We start from the raw sequence: 23,322 nt of genomic DNA, 5'->3' as shown, positions 1-23,322 counted from the left end.
TATTAATTTTTATTGACACACATAAGTAATTTGTGTAAAAAAAAAAAAGACAAATATATAAAAATGTAAAAATAAAATTACTCATTTTCTTGTTTTTTACGTAATATAACAAATCCTTCCATAACAGGTGTAAGACATTTGTATTCATCAGTAGCGAGTTCTGCCCTTTCACCTACTGCTAATAGAACTGGTGTTGTGTGGGTATGTACTCCAGCTATTGTTTTAGGGGTACCAGCTTTTCCAATGACATCAACAGCCTACAAAGTACAATGATTTGTCAATTTCCATTATTCTGAGTTAACCATTATATTATATCTTTTCCACAAAGCATATATTGAAAGTCAAAAGATAAAAATATGCACAGTAGGATTTTAATCTATAACTATATATTTGAGAAAATATATTATCATTTTTACTACAATATATTTCTACCTGGGTGAAATGCAAGTGTTTAACAGTAGAGGATAAATCAAGACAGAAATCAAAAACTTACTTGACCAACTCGAACTGATACAGGGAGTGGTTCAAGGTCTTCATCCAAAGTCACCAGCCATCTTGGGTACATAGCGACTACCAGAGTGTACAGTAAGTAATGAGACTTACCTAAGATAACTAAAAGACAAAAGATATTAATATATATTATTATTAATTTTGTTAACTTTAAAATTATTAATAAATGAAAAATGTAAGTACTTACTGTTACGAGTGTCCAAGAAACTAAATAATGTGATGAGAAGACCTGATACAGCTACAGGATTCATTACCTGCCTGTCAGTATGGAACGGGGATAATGATAGTGTACCTTTACCCATGTGTGTTAAGCCTTGAGCAATACGCACCATAAATAAATGACCCGTGTTTTTAGCATGGTATTGAGCTAACTGACGCAACATAGTAGCTAACCTGAAAATTTTCAAACATATCAATAAAAAAAAAACTCAACAGTTTCACATTTTTTATGAAAAAATATTAAAAAAATGTAAAATCAACAAATAAAAATATTTATACTTTAAATCATTAACATAAAACTAGCTGTATAATGTGAGCAAATATAATTAATACTGTTTTTTTTCATTAATTATAAAATGCAAGCAAACAAAGAGTTAAAAAGTACAGAACTCAATGGCTAGGTATTATAAATTAAAAATTATGAATAACAATTTAACTCGTTTGTTCATCAATATGAATGAGTTGTTTATTACAAAATAAATAAAACAATAATCCTGACTAAATTATATTATTTGATATTTTGTAGATTTGCTACTTTCTTCATATAATTTATTGTTCTTAATAGCCAAAAAATATGAACACAGAGAGCAGTTAATAATAGACATTCAAAATCAAAGCTTTAAAAATAAAAATCAGACTATTAGACTTTTTTTTTTAATTACCTAGCATTATTAGTACCAGCTCCAACCAAACCCATTGAAAATATAGCATTATGTGCTACTTCTTCATCTAGGTCATGAGAGTATTTGTTTAACACATCAATAATATTCATTTGAGGGTTTGATATAGATAACAACGCAATTGCTAATGGAACGGCTCTTCTTACAGGTGGTTCACCATACCTACCCTAAAAACAACCAAGCAATATTAAAATATAGTTCTACAATCTCTATTTGTATATTTTTATGTCTTACTAGTTGTCCGAAAATTCGAGTACACATTTCTGATCCAGTATCTTCTCCCATAGCTACAACAGCTACAGCTAAAGCAGCAACAGCTTGCATAGTCGAAAGGTCCTTACTAGCAGTCTCTTTGTTTTTTTCTTTCTCCTTTTCTTTTTCTGCAGAAGTAGTAGTTTCTTTTTTATCACCATCCTTATCTTTTTTCTCATTTTGTTTTTTGGAAACTTCTTCTTTCTAAAAAAAAAAAATTACATCATTTAATTTTTCAGATTTATAAAAGTAAAAATTATTAAATAACAATTACCGGGGCAGGAGTATAATGTTCACTACATATATGCAATAACTCTTGAATAGTTAGTACATCACCAGAACCAGCACATGCACACATTTTAACTGTCATTTTAGCCATGGACTTAAATGGATCAGCTAATACATTTAAATCACCATCAAGTGCATCAGCTTTGTCTTTAAGGCCTTAAAGTAGTAAAAATATTCTTATTAGGTGAAGGTAATTTTTGTCTAAATGAAATTGATTTAATAAATCATACCAAGATAACATAATCCAAGGGCTAGGGGTAAAAATCTAGAATAATGGCCATCTTGTAGTTCAGTTGAAGGTAAATCCACCAGAGTTTGTAAGATAGTGGATATAACATCTTGGTTAGCAGCACCTACACTAATCATTCCACAAGAAAGAGCAGCCAAAGCAACAACTTCTGGTGTAGATTTATTGTTAGACATTACAGGCAACAATAAAGTTATGACGTCTTGTCGTCTTGTACCAGCATAGGCGAGTCCCAAACCTAAAAAATGTAAATGACTCACACTTTCATATATTTTATTATATTTATAAAATTAATAAGTTACCTAAAACAGCTCCAATTCTAAGTAAAACACTCTCATGTAAAACATAATCAGATAAAAGCGAATAAGCTGGATCGCATTCATTGCGTACTCCAACATTTACAATTCCCAAAGCAAGAAGAGCACCAGCCTAAACATCATAAATAAATGATTACATTAGAAACATTTATAACTTAAATTTACAACAAGATATAAAAATACAATATTTACTTTAATATATTCTTCAGATGTATAAAGATATTTATCAATTGGAGTTAACCCACCATGGACATCCCACAAATGAATAAGTCCAAGAGAAGCAGCAGCACTCAACATTCCTGAAAAAGTACACATATTGAATGAATAAAATAAATTCATATTAAATTTTTATAATTAAACTGTATATTTAGAAATATTTACCATGTTGTTTATTTTTATACATCCATTTGTTACCATCTTCCACAGACACCAATTTGTCTCGTGAAAATCCAGCATTGACAAAAGCATTAACAAAAGTTGATGCAAGATTATGTCGTGCTGAATCTACAGGCACATCTAAATTGTATGATGGGCGTAAAACCAAACCTTCCAACCAAGTTTTATATACATCATCTGGTGTCTTTGGTTCCAATATATCCAACTGAAATATTTGTATAAACAAAATAAATAAAAACATTGAAGACAATAATTATAAAATAAAAATGTTATCATAACTTGAAAGACTTACTTCTCTTGCCAAGCTATTAAAATGTTCATTGATGTGAGAATTAGACATAATATTAGTAAGATCTGCTTTATCTTTAGGTTCATCATTTAACTCCAAACCAACATACTGTCGTCCCAGCATATATGCCAATTGTTTCCTTACGACTCTATTCAGCATAAAAGTTAAAACATCATCAGTATATACTAAATTATAGAAAATAGATGTAAACGGTTATTATTAAAGCTAATAAAATTCCTAGTAGACTAGAAAAAAACAGTATTCATTTTCAACATGAATTGTACAGCAACATTTGATAATTTAGATATGCATAAAGATAAAACAAGTATAAATTTAATATTAAAATAATGCTAAATAGACCAATTTAAGTGGTTCATGATTACTAATTTCTAGATACCATCTTTCTGAATGCAGCAAAAACTCAGTGCCTACTAATTAAGTTAAATACATAAACTATTCATAACAATAACCAAAAGTGAAAATGAATATAATTGTTAAGTTATAATTATTATATTTAGACATTGTATCACAAAATACATTAAGTTTAATCTAATATTTTGTGGTTTATGATAACCCCCTTAGCACTAAATAATTATTTAAGAATGGATAAATTGATATAAAAAACTTACGGATCCTGGCAAGCAACAAATATTTTTGACATTGTATCTGTATCATTAACAGACATAGCTAAACATAATGCTCTTGGGTATTCTTCAAAATTCATGTAATGTTTCATTACTTCATTATAAATATTAGTTCGTTCAGGTTCCACAGCATAAATTGAACAACTGAAAAATTAACACAATATACAATTTTATTAGGTAAATATATTTATTTAGGTATCATATTTTATTTGATAATACAATTGAAAAACTTACTTAATTAAATAAAGGCAAACTTTTAGGTAATTTGATTTATCAACTTGTAAAAGATCCAATCTATCAATTTCCATCAATAAATCACAAGCTTGTATTTCAGCATTGTGTTTCATATCAAAAGCCACAATACTTTTAATCAATGAAAGCAATTTATTTCGATTTTCTTGATCGCTATTCCATTCTTCAGCTATCTCAGCCTCCAATTGTCTAATTAACATTTAAAAAAAATCACAATCTTAAGGCCTTAATAAATAAAATGAACTTGATAATTCAATATATAATACTAAAATATTCATATTACACTAATCATTATATTATTTAACCACTTACCTGACATATTCATGACCCCAGTCACCAACATCTACATCTCCAGCTCTCAAACAAAAACGTAAAGTATCTCTTAGGTTTCTATCTTGTCCCATAGCTAATATAGATACAACTGAACAGAGTAAAGCTTTTGTTTTCTCATCAGTTTCAATGGTATCACATCTTTCCTTCAAACGTGCATAATAGCTACGCAAGAATTTCAGTGGTAACGGTACACTGGTCATTGATGTCGTCGATGTACGAATTAATTTACGTAAAGTTTCTAATGCAAGCCCATAAAGAGATGCATCCTTTTCCTAAAAAATAAAAACAATTGAAAATTCAATGAAAAAATACTCTATGTATAAAATAAAAGTATAAAAATTAATAATTATTACACTTAATGAATTAAAGCTCATAACATAACTTTAAAATCCATTTTAAACCACAACTAATGTTTTAATACTTAATATATTAGTTATTACTATGATTATTATACATAACTACTTTTTACCTATTATATTGCCAGGATAAACTAAATAAAATCACTAATACTTATTAATAATAAAGTAAATTAAACTCACTAATATTCTGTCAACCAACATATGAAGTTCTTCTTCTAGTCTTTTGTCCTCTTCGGACTGAAAACAAATTAATAAAATATAATATTTGTCATCTTAATAATAAAACTTAAAATTAAAAATATATAGTTTTTATTGAAATAAAAAAGATATTTTCGATGAAAAAGTCTTACCATTTCTTCGGTTTTCTTTTCAGCCTTCTTCATGATTTGAAATAATTAAATCCAGGTGCAACGAAAAAATGAATCTAATAATGATTAACTTAAATAGTTAGATGACAAACAATAATATCGACGATTTTGCTAAAAAACCGTATTCAGAGGTGGATGACAAGCGAAAAGTAATAACATTAAAACACCTATCATCCCTACCAAGGATTGTTTGTTTGAAAATGTTAGGTTAACGTATACCGTGGTATTGTTGATGATACAATAATATTAAATCTTAGATATTAGTGTTTATATTTATCACTAGATAGCAGTATACAATTTAAAATTAATTTTTTTTATACAAAAGTTTAACATTGAATACAACATTATATTAATAAGTATATTATCAAACATTTTTTCAATTATAAATTAAATATACATAATGTTTACTGTTTAGTCTTTCATTCTAATGTTAAGTCAAAATTTTATTAAAAACAATTAACGGATAAAATATTTAAAAGTTTCGAGCCTAAAATCATATAATTTATAACGATTTTTGATACAATTTATGGGTAATAGTGTGACAATTAATAGCTGTGTTTTAATATGTATTTTATAAGTTTTCAGTTTTGTGACACATTACATGATACCAACACTCCTCAAAATTACAAAGCAAACGATAGTAATTGACTCCAGAACATTTTAGGTGGCTAAACAAAGGACAAAAATAATTTTCATTTTCTGAAAATCGTGTATGAATTTTACTTTATTGTAATCAGATTGAAAACTTGAAATCCGTGTGAAAAAATTATGTTTGATATCATGCATTTAATACGTAATTAATATAATCTACTCACGTCATATTATACACCCATAGGTACAATTTTAAGGAGGAACAAAATAAAAAAAACAATTTCTAATGTAAAATAATAAAGTTTTAATGTTATTTTCACATATAAATATAAATATGCTATCATGCGAAGTATAAGTATTAATAAAATAATAATTTTAATTTGTATTTTTATTTGTTATACATATATATAGTTAGTTTATGTTTATAGAACATTTTAAAAGTGATTTCCAAATACAATCCGTCTTTGTAGTTAGATAATATCATGGTACCTAATGTTTATTAAATTACTAGTTCATATAACATTTTTCCAGGAGTGCAAGCGTCCTGTTTTGCCTCCTTAAACAGCGCCCTTGACTCACGTATTTACTCTACCTAAATCTCTCACTTATAAGTTTTAAGTCATAGACTATAGTATATCCGTGAAACCCGGCCCTAGAGGGTTAAATTTTGTAAGAAATGGAAAACAAATCATATAAATATTTTATGCGTTATGTAACTGCATAAATTAATATTATATAATATTTAATATACATATTTAAAAACCATAGAAGTAAATCCATGAATTTGAGTAATAAATACTACATTCTTTTTTTGGGGGTTGGGGCGGCATATTTAAAAGAGCCTAGGGCGGCACCTGTTCTACATCCGACATTGCGTATAATAAGTAATAGATATGTTCCTACAATTACATCTTAAATAATATGTATTATGTAAAGCTTTTTCCATACTAGTTTTAAGATTTAAGTTGATATAATTATTAATGGATGGGTAATATATTAAAATTTGGTACGTATACAAAATAAATGAAATTTTATTTATTCTGTGGTTTGTATGATAAAAACACAGCGACACATTGTACATAATATTATATACTTACTGCAAAAATAAAATATTTAAGAAATTTATATTATACAATTCATGTTAAAATTATATAATATTAAAAATGTTAAGGTAATATGGATCATTACCTTTTGTACGATGTTATCAGCAGAAGGAGGCAAATACAATTCGCAAACACAATTCAAGCGTAATTTCTTAATTACGGTATCTAAATATTTGATAGGAAATTGAGAAATTATATTCAACTATAATATAATATTATTATGTACGTCATATATATGTATATAACATATGGAGAACATATATTGCACAGCATATTTTTAATTGGGAAGTTGTGCATCGTTTAAACACCAGGTACTGTTAAAATGTCATTATACAAAAGTTTCGATAACTTCTCTAAATATAAAATATACATAATGCCAGCTTATAATTTCACTATCGCGATTTAACCTTGTGTGTTTCATTTGTTGATAATATACGATGAAGTGAAGTGGTTAATAAAATCACCTGCTCGGATGATATAATGTAAGTACCTATCTAACAATTTTCAAATCAATTTTTTATTTAGTAATATATTATAGGTAAATTTAAAACCTTTTCCCGTATAAAATAAAATATATTAGGTATAATTCACAATTATATACAAAATCCTTTCAGTAACTTAATAAGTGACTTTGGATATTTACTAATTATTCGTATTCTCCTAATATTTTATCTGTACTCGGCATTGTAACTATAATGCTTATATAAATAAATAAAATAATTTTATTATCATATTAAAATTATAGATCCTTGAAGATAAATTAGATTCTAATGATTCTATAGCTTAGCAATAAATTACAAACATATTTAAATTATTTACTTTGAATAAAGTTAAATTTTATTTCGTATTTGAAAAAAAATTGATTTTCACAAAATATGTCTAATGAGTAACTCAATCAATAAGATAGTTAAAAAAAAAAAAACAGATTCTAAGTTTTATCTATACATTATATTTAATTTTTAATGAATTAAAAATTACTTATTAAGTCTTTATTTAGATAAAACTCTCGAGTATATGAATTGATTTTTATATTTACTATTATGAAACTATTTTATTGTTATAGTCATACATTAATCATATTTTGAAAAAAATGTAGGTAGTCATAACCACTATATAGTTTATTATTTTACAAATTACAATTAAATATTTAATATCGGGTTTTAAGCTTTACAATTATTTATTATTTTGATTATTAAATTATAAAATAACTACTTCAAGATTTTTAATAATCAAAGTTACTTAAATAGTTTTATAGTTTGTAATAAAAAACAAAATATCAAATAATCATAAGTATTTATTTATTTTATATTTAGGCTAAGTATTTATGTAATTTAAAATATTTTATACTTTATGGTACCATTAATATTTAATTGTATAATATTCTAACAAAATGTTTAGGTACAATCAATTATTATTCTTATAGTTATAAATGTTACGTATACAATTATATCTTTAATTGCATTACATAACAAATTATTGATTTCTTACATTACACTGAAAACACAAATTAAGAAGAAGAATTTTATATTTTAATTTAAAATTATTTTATTAGTATATGGAACAGTTTTTAAGAATCGTAATATTTACCAACTCCCAATATTTTGTTAAAAATAGTGTTAAATACCTAATATACATTCGGACATTCCCTGTTTATCAATCCTGTCATCGCGTTATCTTAAGTATCATATACCTAGTTAATATCATCAGACATGTTTAATAAAAATAAAACATCGGATTGTGTCAATTAAATATGTTGAGAAAATTAAATTAAAAGTTTCAGTATATAAAACGAAAATAAATAAATACCTTTACAGTTTAGATAAGTACTTATTACCTCTGACATAATAAATCATTAACCCGTATAGACACAATCATGATTTTATAAAAATATGAAGTCAATAAAATAATTAGTTAGATTTTTCCTTTATTGACCATAATATTAAATGTTAACTACTGAAATATTATTAATAAGAAAAATAATATGTTATTTTAGTGATCTCAAATAAATATCTTCACTCATAATTTATATTTTTCTCTGTGGAATATATCCTAGTAGGTCTCCAAATATTATAAAAAAGTTCCAACTAATATCATATAATTGAGACATTAGGACATTACTTTTTTTGTTTACTAACAAATTTCATACGTAATTAAATTATGATTTAAATTAGTTAAGAATAATATGGATATTTTCTTACCATTATTATTTTTAATAATTTTCTAATTCGATGATGATAAAATTGTGTGTAGGTTAGCTAATTTTTAAAATTTTCAAAATATTCTTTTAGATTTAAGCAAAGCAATTAATGTATTGGTTTTAGAACGAATTGTTTTTTTTTTTAAATTTAATTTTTATGTGATGTCTTTAAGAACAGTATATTTTTAATTTTAAGTGATTTCTGGTAGCAAATTAGTTGGGTAAAATTCCCTGTACTTTACTAAATGATTAAAAATAAATTAGAGAAAAACGGTAAAATTGATTTTTTTTGTTTTGTACTCAAAATAAATATGTTTAGAAACTTGAAATTTTCACTAAATTTTTTAATTGCCTTTTTCTAGACATGATATAGTTTTCAAAATATTTTGGTATTTTTGGAGTTGTTTATAGACACTTAAAATTTTTAACTGATTTTAGATTTTTTTTGATTTTTGCTTTCCTAATTAAAAAAAAAAAAAAAAAAAAATTAAATGTAATATAATGTTCATAATAAGCTATTCTTATAGTGATTATATTTATCAAAATAAAATCTTGAAGTTAAAATGTTGACGAATATTTTCAAAATCAATAATATCTTGAATATTTTATATTTGTGAATTATTTTGTATGATTTATAACAATTTTAATGTTAATATTGAAGGTACGATAATTTAACACGAGATTTCTTACAAGTTTTTCTAACTGGAATAAAAAAAAAAATATTTAAATTACCTTAATGTAATGTTTTAAGTTACTATTTTGACGAAATTTTATATTGAAACGTAAATTTTTAACTTCTTCGTACAAGATATCTATTTTTATAATTCTGTAAACGTTAATCGTTGAAACTTGAAATATTTAACATAATTTTTTTCATATCATGAATTCATGACATTTTCAAAAATCTAGTCCTATGTTAGTTTTTAAGTCATTTATATGCGTTTTAATGCATTTTTATTTTTATGACACATGGTAAAAATACCTGGTGTATTGACATAATTAAATTAATAAATAAAAACAAAATATTTTAATAATATTTTGAAATTTTCATTTATTTTTTTATGTGTATTGATATTATTTTTTATTCTTACGCTTGTAAATTTAATAAAAGGTTTGAAAGTTCTTTCTAAATTTTCTTTACAAGTTACAGTAATTAAAAAATATCGAAATGACAATTTTACAATTTTGTTTTTTAGAGATTTAAAGCTTAGATATTGGCTATATTAGTTAAAATTTCAAAAATAATTTTTTGTTATTAAAATTCACACAATTTTAATAGTACTTGACTGCTTGAAAATGTAATATTAAGTTTCTAATGAGTAATAATGAATTTTAATTATATTTAATTTTAAATGTATTAAATACATATTATGCACAATATTTTTCGCAGGCGTTTGATGAAATTAGATTTTAAAATATAAATTACAACTTTTTTGTCAATCATTTTAGGTATAATTAGTTTAATATTTTGTTTTATTTAAAATAAATATTTTTCGTAGCAGTAATTTGAAACTTTTTGCACATAATCCCATTTCATATATTATTTATTTTTTTTATACATTTTATCATTTTGTTGTAATGATTTAGTATAATGTTTAAATTTAACTATTAAAACCACGATCCCATTTACACCGCTCCATTGAATGTCGGTACTAATTTATATAATCTATTTTCTGTTAAATAACAATTTTGTAATCATGTAAAATATAATTTGATGATTATATATTCAAATTTTTCAATACACCGTAAAGTGTTTTTTAATAGTAATAAAAAAAATATTTTTTAGCAATAAAATATATGAAAAAAAGTGTATTTTAAAAGATATGGTATTCAATGTTATGAAGTTTTTCATGTACAATAACTTATCATTTAGTTAAATACATGCATTACAGTCAATTACTTAATGAAGATGTACACAGTACACTCAAAAACTATTATAAAGTAGAGTGAGTTTCCAGATTTTCTTAAAGATTTTTTTTGTGAAATTGTTGCCAAGTACAAAAAAAAAAATATATATATATAATACCAATAATTAATCCATAATATGTTCATTGATATATCGGGCCACAATATACACCTCTACATTTTACAGGTATTATATAATTCTCTATAAAACATTTGTAAAAACATAATAATATTGTTATTCAATAACCGTGTCTTATAAAGCCCAGTGGCTATTGTGTTTATTATTAAAGTATATTGGATGTATAAAAAATAAACGTGGATATTATTGATATTACATGAGGAATATAATAGAGATTTTTGACGAATAATAATAATTATTTGATTTGTATTTTACGTTACAAATGTGTAAGTACTAAGTAATAATAATGACGATAGGTAAAAATAATAATTATTTATTAGGAAAAACGCAACAATTAGCTCGTTAACCATGATTATGGACGTCGCGTGTACGCGATAACGCGATAAAATATTAAATTATTAAATAATAACGTACAAGATGGGTTAAAACTTAAAAGCCCTACATAACGCATCACTGTGATAAACTTATAACACGGTGCTAAAAATAGAAAATCGTAAGTCGGGAATCCCAGGACGAGTGCGGTGGGACCGCGTCGCGTGTTCTCATTGGCTCGGGACGGCCGCCGCCGCCGGCACGTCGGACCACCGTCGGTCGGGCGCGGGACACAGCTTTTAGTCCAAACACTCCGGAGTCCGAAGTTTGCTGAAAATCCGTCTCTCAGAGATTATCGACCTTGTGCCACGGAGGTACACCACACGCTATACAGTTCGCCAGTCGTCAACGACACGGCATTCAACGATACCCGTCGGAGAAGGGCGAGATTTCTTTTCGTTCGGTATCTTTCCTCTCCTAACCGCGTCTTTCCGCCGCATGTAACGCAGCCGGGGCACCGTCAAACGGAGCACACATTTATCTGGTTACCTTTGGCCGGCACACCATGGGCAATTCCCGTAAGTATCCGTTTTAACATCTAACCACCACCCGCCCCACCATTCTTGCCACTCACGAAAAAGAGCGTGACCTGCCGTTTTATTAATTGTCGTCGTCGTCTAGCGTTAATAATAATAATACTTATTATTATAAAACGAAATTTGGTCCTAACGGAGACGGCTTTGCAAGCTCCGACGTCCGTCGTGCATGCATTACCCCGTAAGTAGTGTTCGAATGATTTTTAACATAATTATTTAGGAAATAATTTTTATCGGGCAACGCTGCTTGCCGATTTTGTAAATTGCGTAAAATTCGCATGTGACGCGTCTGCTGCAAATACATTTTGCAAGTATTACACGCTCCACGGTGTTATTTAGTTTATTGTATAATACTATATAGTATATTGTTATGGTTTTTACAATTTAATATTATCTTTATTATAATATGCTCTGCGGTTTTTAACATCGTTCTCACTGCTATGTACATCTATATAAATTTTAAGCTATAATACTCATCTTTTTCCAATCATTGTTTTCGGCGATTCATACTCGTGTTTCGTGTCGTATACACTTTATTGTCTTATTGAATTTTTTCGATTCTCGATATCGCCGATAGGGTTTTTTTATTTTATGTAGGTACTTATTAAAGTAATAACTATTCTAAGATTTTTGTTTTTCTATCTTTGTATCTCAATTATCGTACATTTTTGACCATCGTGTATATTAGGTGTACCTACCTATTGTTAATTGTTTTTTTTTCAATAGTTGATTATCTTACAGTATTATCCATATCGTATCTAATATATCTATTGACTAAATATGGGTTGTGGTATTTTATAAACATTAAATTTAGGTTAATATTTGAGAGAGGTACAATAGTTATTAATCATTTCTGTATTTTTTCTCATTTCAATATGATATAATTTTTATTTATGTAAAAAAAGCTTGTACAGTAAATAATATTTCATATGTAGTCACAAGCATATTATTTATAAAATACTTATACTTTGTCAAGAGAACACGCTGATTCTGCGCATTCTTATTAAAATTGGTTTCACTATGGTGTAAGGTAGAGAGGTGGTTCACACATAAACTGATTTTTGTTGGCCCGTGACATGTCTCTTGCTTGACATGGTAAGATAATTAACCTAATTGCAATTTTTTAAATTGTAATGCTTTTCACAATTAATCTTAAAAATTAAAATTTTGTAAAAAAAATCCATTGAGAAAACATATACAATGTTACTACTTACAAATATTATAATAGCTAAATTCTCTGTGTTAAGGATTATTACACTATTTAAATTGCTAAACACATACATTTCAGGTATATGGTATCCTTTAACCTCTTAAATATATTTATTTTTTTTTTTGTTTAAAATGATAAATGATGGTAATACAGTGGTATTTTCAAAACTTTTTATAAGATCGTTATTAAGTATGTAAAGTATTTAGTTAAATTTTAATCTCTTGTTTAATGAAATTATAGGTACAATGTTTTGAAATAATTTTGTTTAATTTTATTAGATCTACAACAATTTCCTAACGAAAGTTTAAAGTTAAGAAATCCACCTAGTCCAAAACTTGTAGTTTCTGGAAATATGAGTCAACAAAAAACTACAACTGGTTCTCCAAAGAGCCCTAAGTCTCCTGATGACAGTTCAAAATCTGATAATGCTTCATCAAGTATATCAAAATCTGGACGTTCTCCATCTTCAACTAAATCAAGCCCAGGAAGTATTAAATCACCTAGTCTTGCTGAACGACTTGCCCAATCAAATAAGGTCAAACTTAATCAATCATCAAAGAGCCCCGTATCTAAATCATCACCTACAAGTCCCACTGCTCTGGGTAAGTAATTAATTATTTTTAGGGTAGGGCACATTATACTAATCATCTTTTAAATTTTAATTTTAATTTGAAATATATGCTACAAGTTGGAACCCGATTGAGTATGATTGACCTTGTTCACAACACAATTAAAAACTGTTGCTATTAAACAATAGGAACCCAATAATCAACTCAATTGAGCATAAAAATAAGTGTGACGTTTGCCTCTTAGTACAGTAGAATATTAAATATAATACATTTGGTCATTAGTCATTAATATTTATAAATAAAAATCTTTTATTGGTTTTTATGTTTTTAGTCGCATATTACATATTAAAACAGAGTTTGACAGGTCAGTTAAGTATACCACTCATACCAAAAAAAAAAAAAAATCTAAATTTCTTTCCCCTAATACTTATTTTTAATTTTAAATAAGTATTTGAGAAGGTTTTCAACATTTTAAATTCGGAGTACTCTTGATGAGCTTTTATAGTGAAGTTAATTTTTTGATTTTTGGCAACACTAATTTTTTATAACTATTATTTGTTATAGATTGAATTTTCATATTGTTTTAGCCTAAGTTTCTTGTAACACTAATAACCAAGTGTCTTGTAAAATTGGGTGTTACACTTGTATATCTTCAATAAAATAATTTATAGATTCTGTATAGATACCTTAGATTTTAAGTTAGTTCATTAGCTCATATATTTGGGATAAATTAAGATCTGTCATTAATGTAATTATTAAAAATATAATTTGAAAATTCTGTGTAAGCAATTGCATGCATTGATAAGTTTGACAAATGCATTAGATGTTTCATAATTGGTAGAAAAATTAATCCAAAAAACATTTTTATCCAATTTCCTAGAACCTTATCTTTTTTTTACATGTTAATATCTTAGCACAAGTTCACTGATTAAACTATTTTATTAGTTAAATAAATATAACTTTAAATATAACTATAGTCCAGCTCAAAAAAAGTGGCGGCTGACCGTCACGATCCAAACGGACTATTTGTTATAGTGGTTATCAAACAATAATATAGCGTCAATAGTTCGTCCTGTGCCACTGCTGTTCCGAATCGCAAGAATAAAATGAGAACCACTGTTTACACTGTGGGTGAGGTTCAGGGTTAGCGGCGGTCAGCCGCCACTTTTTGTTGTGAGCCGGACTATAAGTAAAACTAAACCATACCAAATCTATATACACACATTCTAACTTCTTAATTAAGTTTTCTCTATCCAATATAATTTTTCACATATACTTAATCTGCTACCTAGTAAATAAAAAAAAATTAATATAGTGCATTATTTTTTTCTTAAAATTTTATTTGTTGTAATATTTGCCATTTTCACTTCTTTGGATTTTAAATTATATATTTGTATGTTTTTTTTAGCTTCTCCTAAAACTGAAGTAACCAAAGAATCTTATGACAATAAATCTGATGGATCAGAAAAAAGCAAAGTTTATAATGGTTCTGTTGATATTAAAATGGAAAATACTAAACTTTCCAATGAAAATCATTCAGCTATAGTAGAAAATGGAACAAGTGATTCAAATGAAGAGATTAAACAAGATGTTAGTGTAGAGTCAAATGAGATAGAAATAAAAGATACTGAATTGAATGAAGTAAAAGAGAATGAAACGGAGAAATGTAATTCAAATGAAACAGAAAAATGTAATTCAAATGGTCATGCATTAGATTTAGGCTTAGAAAACAAACCAGTTCGCATTGACGATAGTATCATATTGGAACAGACATCCAAGAAAGATATTCGTCAAAAAGTTTGGGAATTTATGGAAGAAAACTTGTTAGTTATATTTCCAAAACCATGCTTTAATCGTATACCAAATTTCAAAGGATGTAATAATGTATCACTATTGTTAGAGAAGTTGGATGAATTTAAAAAAGCAAAGACTGTTCAAGTTACTCCTGATAAAGCTCAAGAAACAGCTCGTTTTCTGACATTAAATGTAAGTTATTACTGTCTTTTCAGATTAATTTTCATGCATGGTCAAACATAGTATTAAAGATTAATTGACTTTAGCTAAAAATATTTATTTCAAATTTGTATATAATAAAAAAAATTAAACAAATAGATGAAATTGTGTAGCTTTTATATTACTAGTTTTTACCTACAGGTAAATAATACATCTTGATATATTTATATTTTAGTGGGGTAAAAGATTATTAGTTCCATTGCTTCGATTAAAGGAAGGACTCTTGCAAAATGTGTCTTTGCCGTTTGCTGAACCATCTGCAAAAATGCTAAGATCAGCTAGTACTCAAAAAGGACTTCGTAAATGGGGAAACAAATTAATAACTTTGGATCAAAATAATGACATTCATATAGATATGATTATTCTGGGATCTGTTGCTGTTGATAAAAAAGGTAATATTATAATTTATATATTTTGTTTTTAATCATCATTATTGAAAACTAAATTTTATCATATTAGGTCGCAGAATTGGTATTGGAAATGGATTTTGTGATTTAGAATTTGTCATCTTGAGTTCTATGAATATGGTGACTGATAATACTGTGGTAGTTACTATTGTACATGATGTACAGGTATGTAATACATTATTATAGGAATAATAATTAACATTAGGGCAAACATTAAGCAACATATAGCAATAGACGTTTCAATGAATTTTAAGTTGACAGCTATCATAACTATTATTATTTTTAATAATAGTGGTAAGGCATTATGCCTTAGGCTGCTATAAATTGTATATTTTATTATTATTTAGTCTAACTAGAATAGTTTTGTTAATACTATTATGTAGTATAACTTGATAAAGAAAAACATTTTTATCATAGTAGTAGTCTTAAATTTCCATTATTAATCTTAAGTTCTTTTTAAAAAAAATTGAACAATTTTTGACCAAAGTAAATCAAATTTTATTCTTTGTTTAAGGTATTTGACACTCTTCCAAATGACATTTTCAAACCTTATGATGTACCTGTAGACATAATTATTACATCAAATGAAATTATTAGAGTGGAGAATCGTCTAGATCGTCCTAAAGATGTGTTTTGGAATTACATTTCTAAACGAAGGCTATTAGAAATGCCACCATTGCAATTATTACGTACTAAACAAGAAAAAGATGCTGACATTGATTGTACTCTCAAAGAAGTGGATAGTGAACCTGAAGAAATTCCTCCTTCACCAAGAACCTATAAAAAATCCAAAGGGTAAAATTTTATTTTTAAAAAGGACCCATTTGAATCTTGGTCACAGGCATACTTCTTTCCTTGAGCAAGTGACTGTTACACCCAATATTCTGAAAGGAGCCTTCTTTTTTTCATCCTAATGAATATAGGGTCAGCTCTCTGTCATTTTAAATTGAAAATTTTGTTAATGATAAAGTTTTTCCTAAATTCTTCATAGGACTTTAGAGTTCTGTGAAATATCTGTTAGGAAACACATAATCTAAAGAGTGAGGTACCAGTATACCACCATCCCTTATGCAGAAGATAATGGGAGATTTGTGCACAATAATAATCTTCTATAGTACATGGTAGTTAAGAAAAAATGAAAACTTTTGCTGCTCTAAAATCAATCTTTTTACAGTTTTTATTATGCTAAAAATAAACTATTTGTGATGTATGATTAATTTATTTTCAACACTGATTTTTTTGTTAACAGATATCGCCAAAAGCGTTACTCCACTAGATCTGAAACTAATGACTCAGTGTTTAATGAAGTGTCAAAACATCGGTCTTCTTCTAAGTCTTCAACAGCACCCGTTTCTAAAAATACAAATACAAAAATCAAACATAAACGTGCTAAATCTACTTCCAGCCAAAAACAACGCAGTAGTTCAATTGACAAACGCAGTAATCAAAATGATAAAAAAGAACCTCGTTTATCTTCAAAAAAACCTAATAAACGTCGTACTAAATCAGAGTCAGCTAAAACTGTAACATCACCAGTAACATTAACCGAGTCTAAAAGTTTTAATAATATACAAGCTGATTCGCCATCTAATGATACTCCTAAAAATAAACGACGACTTCGTCCAAAGCAGTCACGCAAACGTATTCATTCAGACGACATTGATAAACAATCCATTAATCAATCTAATAGCAATAGTAAATATAACTCTCGTAGTAATTCTCGTGCTACTAGACGTGATTATATTGATCGTCAAGATGTTGGTCGCGAGATGTCTGTTGGACGTAGGTCTCAAAGAGATTATTTACATAGTCCAAAAAAATACTATCCACAAAATTATCGTCAAAACAGCTATTCTCAAGAACGATCATTTTATCATGGTAGCATAAGATCAAATAGCAGAACGCAATATCGTGACTCCAGTAGGTCAGCTGTAATGCAACAAAACAGGTATTCAAATGGTCCAACTATCCGTCCGACTAGATATTTCAATGGTTCTATGGTACGCCATAACAGCTTTAACGGACCTGATTCACGCCATAATAATGGAATCAATCATCATGGTATTCGTCATAACAGTTACTCTAATGACCCATTGTCTCGTCAAAATAGTTTCTATGATGGAGTAATTTCTCGCCGTAATAGCTTTTCTAAGGGTTCTGCAATTCGTCAAGATAATAATTACACCAGCTCTAGAATTTTCCGTCCACCACAATATCGTAATAGGATGGCATCACAAACTGATGAGGTAAAGCATCCATATATTTTATAATTGATTTTAATTAATTTTTTTATAAATGTTATCAGAGAGACTATGTACAGGAATCAAGACCTCATTTCAACAATAACAACAACAATAATAACCGCATTGGATACTTCAACTCAAACGAGAAACCAAATTACTCAAGATCTTCTAGTGGTGATGAGTTTGTTCTTAAAGTTGGAAATATAGCAAACAATGTTAGAGTGCGTGATTTAAAAGCTGCTTTAATGGAACGTGGAGTTAAACCACTGCATGTATAACAATTTGATTATATTATTTTAAAGGTATAAAATAAAATTATACCATTTTTTAGGCATATAACTTGGAGAGGTCCTAGAGGTTTTGCATATTTACGTTACAGTAATTCGTCTGATTTGGATAAAGATAACGTCATGGGATCATTACAAAATGTGCGTATTAAGCCAAATGGCGTTGAAACTGCTCAAACTCAGACACTTATTGTTACTGAATGCCAATTTTCTTAGGTACAATTTTGACTTTCCATTAATTAATTTACTTTTTTTAAAAAAAAAAAAAAAAACAACAAAACTATTTCATTCTTATTTTAAATCTTTAAACAACTGAAAATCTATTTTGTAAATGGTATAACGATAACTTTTAACTTCCATTTTCTCTTTATTTTATTCTTTTTATTTTGTGCTTTAATATTTATATATTTACTAGTTAAAATTGTATAGAAAGTTTTATCAAAGCGTTTTTGATGTTTACCTTTCCTTGAAAAATTTAAGCACTATTGTTCAAATTTAATATTTAGTTTGATTAATTAGTTTTTGAAATTATATTGACCTTAACTTCCATAAGTATGTTCATATATTTAGAGCAACTTGTTTGTTTTTATCGTAAACTTATTAGGGTAACTAAAAAAAAACCTTATTTAGTATTATTAAATTACATTAATCATTATTATGTGGGTTAAGTTCAATTAATTTGTAAAAACATTGAAAATTCAACTTTTAGCAATGTTTTATTTAATCTAATAATTAATATTAGTCTTTGTAAATTGGGCCATGTTTAAAATCCATTTACAATTGACATACTGAGAAAGTGTCAAATTTATAACAATTAAATGTGTTACAAATATTTAAAAGTTGATGTTTATTTAAAAATAAAACAATTCAAATAATTTTGATTTTATTTATTTTGTATTATATACTTTCAAAAAAAAATTACTTTTTTTTTATACAACCTAAATATTCCAATACTTAAAATTAACCCAACCACGAAGATAATAAAAATAAGTAATGTAATGTTAAATGTTGTATTATCCGTGTGTGTGGACTGACTGTATTGTAGAGTCACTAATTCCCAAACATTTTCTTCTGTATATTCTGTGCTAGATATTTTCTCTTGAACATTCATAGTATGATTTTGATTAAAGGCAGTCAACTCTACCTATATTGATAGAAAATTACACATGGGTTACTAAATGTAATTTATCTTGATTATTGGATAATAAATTTATTGTAAATAATTATTTTATAGTGTATTGATTAATTCACAATTAATTACATTAAATATATGGAAATGGAATAAGTAATGTTTGAACACTAGAGATGCTAAGTACTAATAAATTAATTTAAAATATTCTCTTTGAATATTACTATAATATAAAGGTGTTTCATAAAATGTGTAATTTTTGAACATGGAATAAATCAGCCAAAATCATATATAGATTCAAACTTTTTATTTTATTACTCATAAATACATTTTGATTTAATGTTTAAAAATTATATCCATCTCAATTGTTTCTACAGACTATCGTTTTTAGAACTCATTCATACTTGTGCACTACCACAATGTTTGGCTGTATACAAATTTTATGATTTTGATATAGAATTTTTTGTGTTTCGGCAATTAGTTTGTTCAAATTTCTATACTAACCTCAGAATTTTTGATGCAGTAGGAGCTTCACATGTCCAAAAGTCGTGCAAAGTTTACCAACAGTCACAGCTAGCACTCATCGTTTTTGTAATGGTTTATTTTTCAGTATGAGTATACACTGATGGTTACTGAATTGCTCCATGACAATTATAAGTTCAATTAAAAAACGAATTATCTTTCAATTGGAGTGATAATGGATGACAAAAATAATTAAAATGTGGTTAATAACCTTCAAACAATAAAAACTTTTGTTTTTCAAAAATTGCGCACTTAATGAAACACCCTTTATATTAAACATTCAGAATAGATTTTTTTTTTATTCAGATTTTTGCATATTTATTTACATGTACCAGATCTTATTAAGAACTGAGTATTGAATAATACACAATAAAAGTGTTAATTTTCTGTCTAATATCCTTAATCTTATAATTTATAATCATTTTATTTTACATACAAGTTTGAAACTGCACCAATCCAAATTAAAACCATTAGCTCGAAAATATCGTTCAACACTTGTTCTTTTAAAATCCTTTGGACATTTATTCATTTTTTGTAACGGACTAATTTCTTTTTCAAGATCATATAATGTTGTTGAAAAATTTGATGAGCTTCCTAAATTGACAACAACACTGGTGGACATATACATTATTAAAGTATCTTATATATATAAAAATTTAGAACATAATGAAATTATTTAAAATTATAAATTAGTGGTATATTTACCTACCCCTCTGTATCATTTGGGTCTAATGGTAGTCGTTGCCCTAAATCACTGGCAGATGCTAGAAATGTAACATACAAATTTTGTTTACTATCCAACCATAAATTTTGTCTAAATATATCTAGTAAGTATGGTATGCGTTCTTCATGAAACATATCTTCCACATTCAAATTGTTAATCTTAAATCTAACTTCATTTGTTGCATATTCTGCAAAAAATATATATATTTATGTTACATTAAAAATTTAATTATTGTTATGTGATTACTGATTACTTGCACAATTATTAATATTTACCAGATTTTTTAAAAATGTTTAATTGGACAACTTGTGTCTCAACCTGGTATGTTTTTTTGTTTACTCCAACAATATCCAACTAAAAAAAAAAAAATACCAATATAATATGAAGTAGATACCTATTGTTATTATAAAATCATATGAAGAGTTAATTTGAGAATAAGAAAACTGAAAGAAATTAATAATTGATAGAATTTATGAGTGATTATAAATATATGATGGGTATAGTTAGGGTAATTCTGCTTATACTATATTTTTAATTTAATTAGAGTAACTTATTTTACTCATTTAATTAGTATTATTTTACTCATTTAAACTATAAAATATGCTTATTAGGAACTATTATTTAATTTTTCGTTGGGTAATTATATTTTAGGTATAAATCAACATGTTAAAAAAAATAATTTTACATGGTTACATCAAATTATAAAAATTTAGTATTTGGCATTTAAAAATCAAAAGCTAATAGTAGTTTTTGTAACATACAATGGTGAAAAAAAATAATTGTAAAATGTTAAAATTGCAAGAGTTACTATTTTAGTACATTTTTCGAAATTTTACACATTCCCGGTTTCTCTACTAAAATAATCACCCTATATGTGTTCTAATTTACAATATATATGAATTTAAATATTTATTTTTATTTTTACTAGGATTTGTCGTTTCAACAAGTTTGCGGGCGGTGTTCCATATAAGTATCCATGTCTATTTTTACTGTTAAATTTGTAATGTATCCAATGTAGCAAGTCTGGGTAATTTTGTAAAGATGGTGTGAACACAAACTTAGTATCTGCACCTAAATTGTTTGAAAATTAAGTGTAAAACCGTCTGAAAGAGAAGACTGATACCTATTTCAAATTATCTGAATTAAGAAGACGTGATACCCGCATGTGTTCTCCGTCTTACTAGTGGATTTTAAAATACTTATTACTCGCTTCAAAATTAAAATATAGTAAAAACCCCATGAGGTCGTCTAAATAATATTTTACCTTTAAATTTTATAAGAGGTCAATTTACTCCAATTTTTAAACCAATAGAGCAAAACGTGATCTGCTGAGCGTAAAATTTATCATGTTACGATTTGTAAGACGGAAACATGCGGATATCACGTCCTCTTAAATACCCAAATACCGTTTGTCCAGTTAAAATGTTCCGGGCGTATTTCGTAGTAAAACATTTCTGTTTCGTTCACATCTTTAGTGATTGCCTTCGATTCAACGTGACTCAATGCAGGGATAATGCACATGCATGCGGCTTTAAGGAAAACCGCAGTGGTGAAATGCATTGTGCTTTACCAAGGATCGGCAATTTAAAAAAAATTGAATTAGAATAATAATAACGACGCCTGAATTTTACTCGGACTTTTAACGCCGGTGTGTACAATTAGTCACCTACCTCCGACGGCGCTTAGCGATCAGACGATTCGCGGATAACACGCTGTAGGTTGTCACACTTTTCGAATTTTTACGTTCATAGATTTACGGTGAAATGTAATGGCAATTTATTATCGTTGAAAATTTTACTTGAAGCGAAAACGAAAAACGATCGTTTAACGAGAGTGGAGGTAGAGGAACATTAACGAGTTTAGTCTACGGTTGTTTGATCAGCAGGTCCGAGTGTGTAGTGGGGACCGGTGGCATTCGTGAGTTTCCGCCAAATATTTGTTTTGCTAGTGGCCGTATTCCAAATCGTCGTTTTTTTACATTCGTTTTCGAGTTCCACAAATACGCACATCGTCCTGATATTATTGTTATTATAGGTACGCACGCGCTGGTAGCCTGCTGGCAGGCGCATCGTTGTGCGTTATTATAAACGATAATAATAATACGCGTGTGTCATGAGACACATTGACGTCAATGTGTGTGGGCGTGTCGTTTAAAAAGCACCTTATCAATAATAGTATTAAATAATACTTTATTATAATAATAATAAAACGACGACTGTGA

At 27.2% G+C, this 23,322-nt stretch overlaps 3 protein-coding genes across 7 annotated transcripts; 1 reads left to right on the top strand and 2 right to left on the bottom strand.

Annotated features, from left to right (window-relative positions):
* Positions 1-20: 20 nt before the first annotated feature.
* On the bottom strand, positions 21-5,307 carry LOC112602662 (26S proteasome non-ATPase regulatory subunit 2). The gene is made up of 16 exons (XM_025350860.1): positions 5,137-5,307; positions 4,967-5,023; positions 4,407-4,699; positions 4,077-4,283; positions 3,828-3,986; positions 3,202-3,346; positions 2,895-3,114; positions 2,706-2,812; positions 2,499-2,625; positions 2,180-2,434; positions 1,936-2,105; positions 1,644-1,865; positions 1,392-1,576; positions 698-903; positions 494-612; positions 21-257 (listed from the first exon to the last, which is right to left on the bottom strand). Exons 1-16 carry the CDS (start codon positions 5,167-5,169, stop codon positions 78-80), a joined length of 2,685 nt encoding a protein of 894 aa, XP_025206645.1. The 5' UTR covers positions 5,170-5,307; the 3' UTR covers positions 21-77.
* A 1,928-nt stretch (positions 5,308-7,235) lies between these two features.
* LOC112602557 lies at positions 7,236-19,158 on the top strand. Of its 4 annotated transcripts, none has more exons than XM_025350694.1 (9): positions 7,236-7,330; positions 13,486-13,809; positions 15,185-15,762; positions 15,965-16,181; positions 16,249-16,361; positions 16,711-16,991; positions 17,446-18,442; positions 18,502-18,707; positions 18,771-19,149. In XM_025350694.1, exons 2-9 carry the CDS (start codon positions 13,560-13,562, stop codon positions 18,940-18,942), a joined length of 2,814 nt encoding a protein of 937 aa, XP_025206479.1. In that variant the 5' UTR covers positions 7,236-7,330; positions 13,486-13,559; the 3' UTR covers positions 18,943-19,149. The 4 variants fall into 4 exon arrangements, with proteins under 4 accessions (XP_025206479.1, XP_025206478.1, XP_025206477.1 ...); XM_025350693.1 differs by lacking the exon at positions 7,236-7,330 and adding an exon at positions 11,692-11,979 and having other exon boundaries at positions 18,517-18,707; positions 18,771-19,158; XM_025350692.1 differs by lacking the exon at positions 7,236-7,330 and adding an exon at positions 11,967-11,979 and having other exon boundaries at positions 18,771-19,151.
* A 475-nt stretch (positions 19,159-19,633) lies between these two features.
* LOC112602556 (epsilon-sarcoglycan) lies at positions 19,634-23,109 on the bottom strand. 2 transcript variants are annotated; one of them, XM_025350691.1, is made up of 7 exons: positions 22,772-23,109; positions 22,508-22,665; positions 22,027-22,172; positions 21,377-21,455; positions 21,087-21,288; positions 20,814-20,988; positions 19,634-19,870 (listed from the first exon to the last, which is right to left on the bottom strand). In XM_025350691.1, the coding sequence occupies exons 2-7, from the start codon at positions 22,659-22,661 to the stop codon at positions 19,634-19,636; spliced, it is 993 nt and encodes a 330-aa protein (XP_025206476.1). In that variant the 5' UTR covers positions 22,662-22,665; positions 22,772-23,109. The 2 variants fall into 2 exon arrangements, with proteins under 2 accessions (XP_025206476.1, XP_025206473.1); XM_025350688.1 differs by having other exon boundaries at positions 22,508-23,109.
* Positions 23,110-23,322: the final 213 nt, after the last annotated feature.

Source organism: Melanaphis sacchari, unplaced genomic scaffold, assembly GCF_002803265.2.
Source record: "Melanaphis sacchari strain LSU unplaced genomic scaffold, SCAv2.0 Contig8_pilon_pilon, whole genome shotgun sequence".
Classification (NCBI taxonomy): Eukaryota; Metazoa; Arthropoda; class Insecta; order Hemiptera; family Aphididae; genus Melanaphis; species Melanaphis sacchari.
The sequence above is the reverse complement of the archived record's forward strand: the minus strand, read 5'-3'. Positions and strand labels throughout refer to the sequence as shown.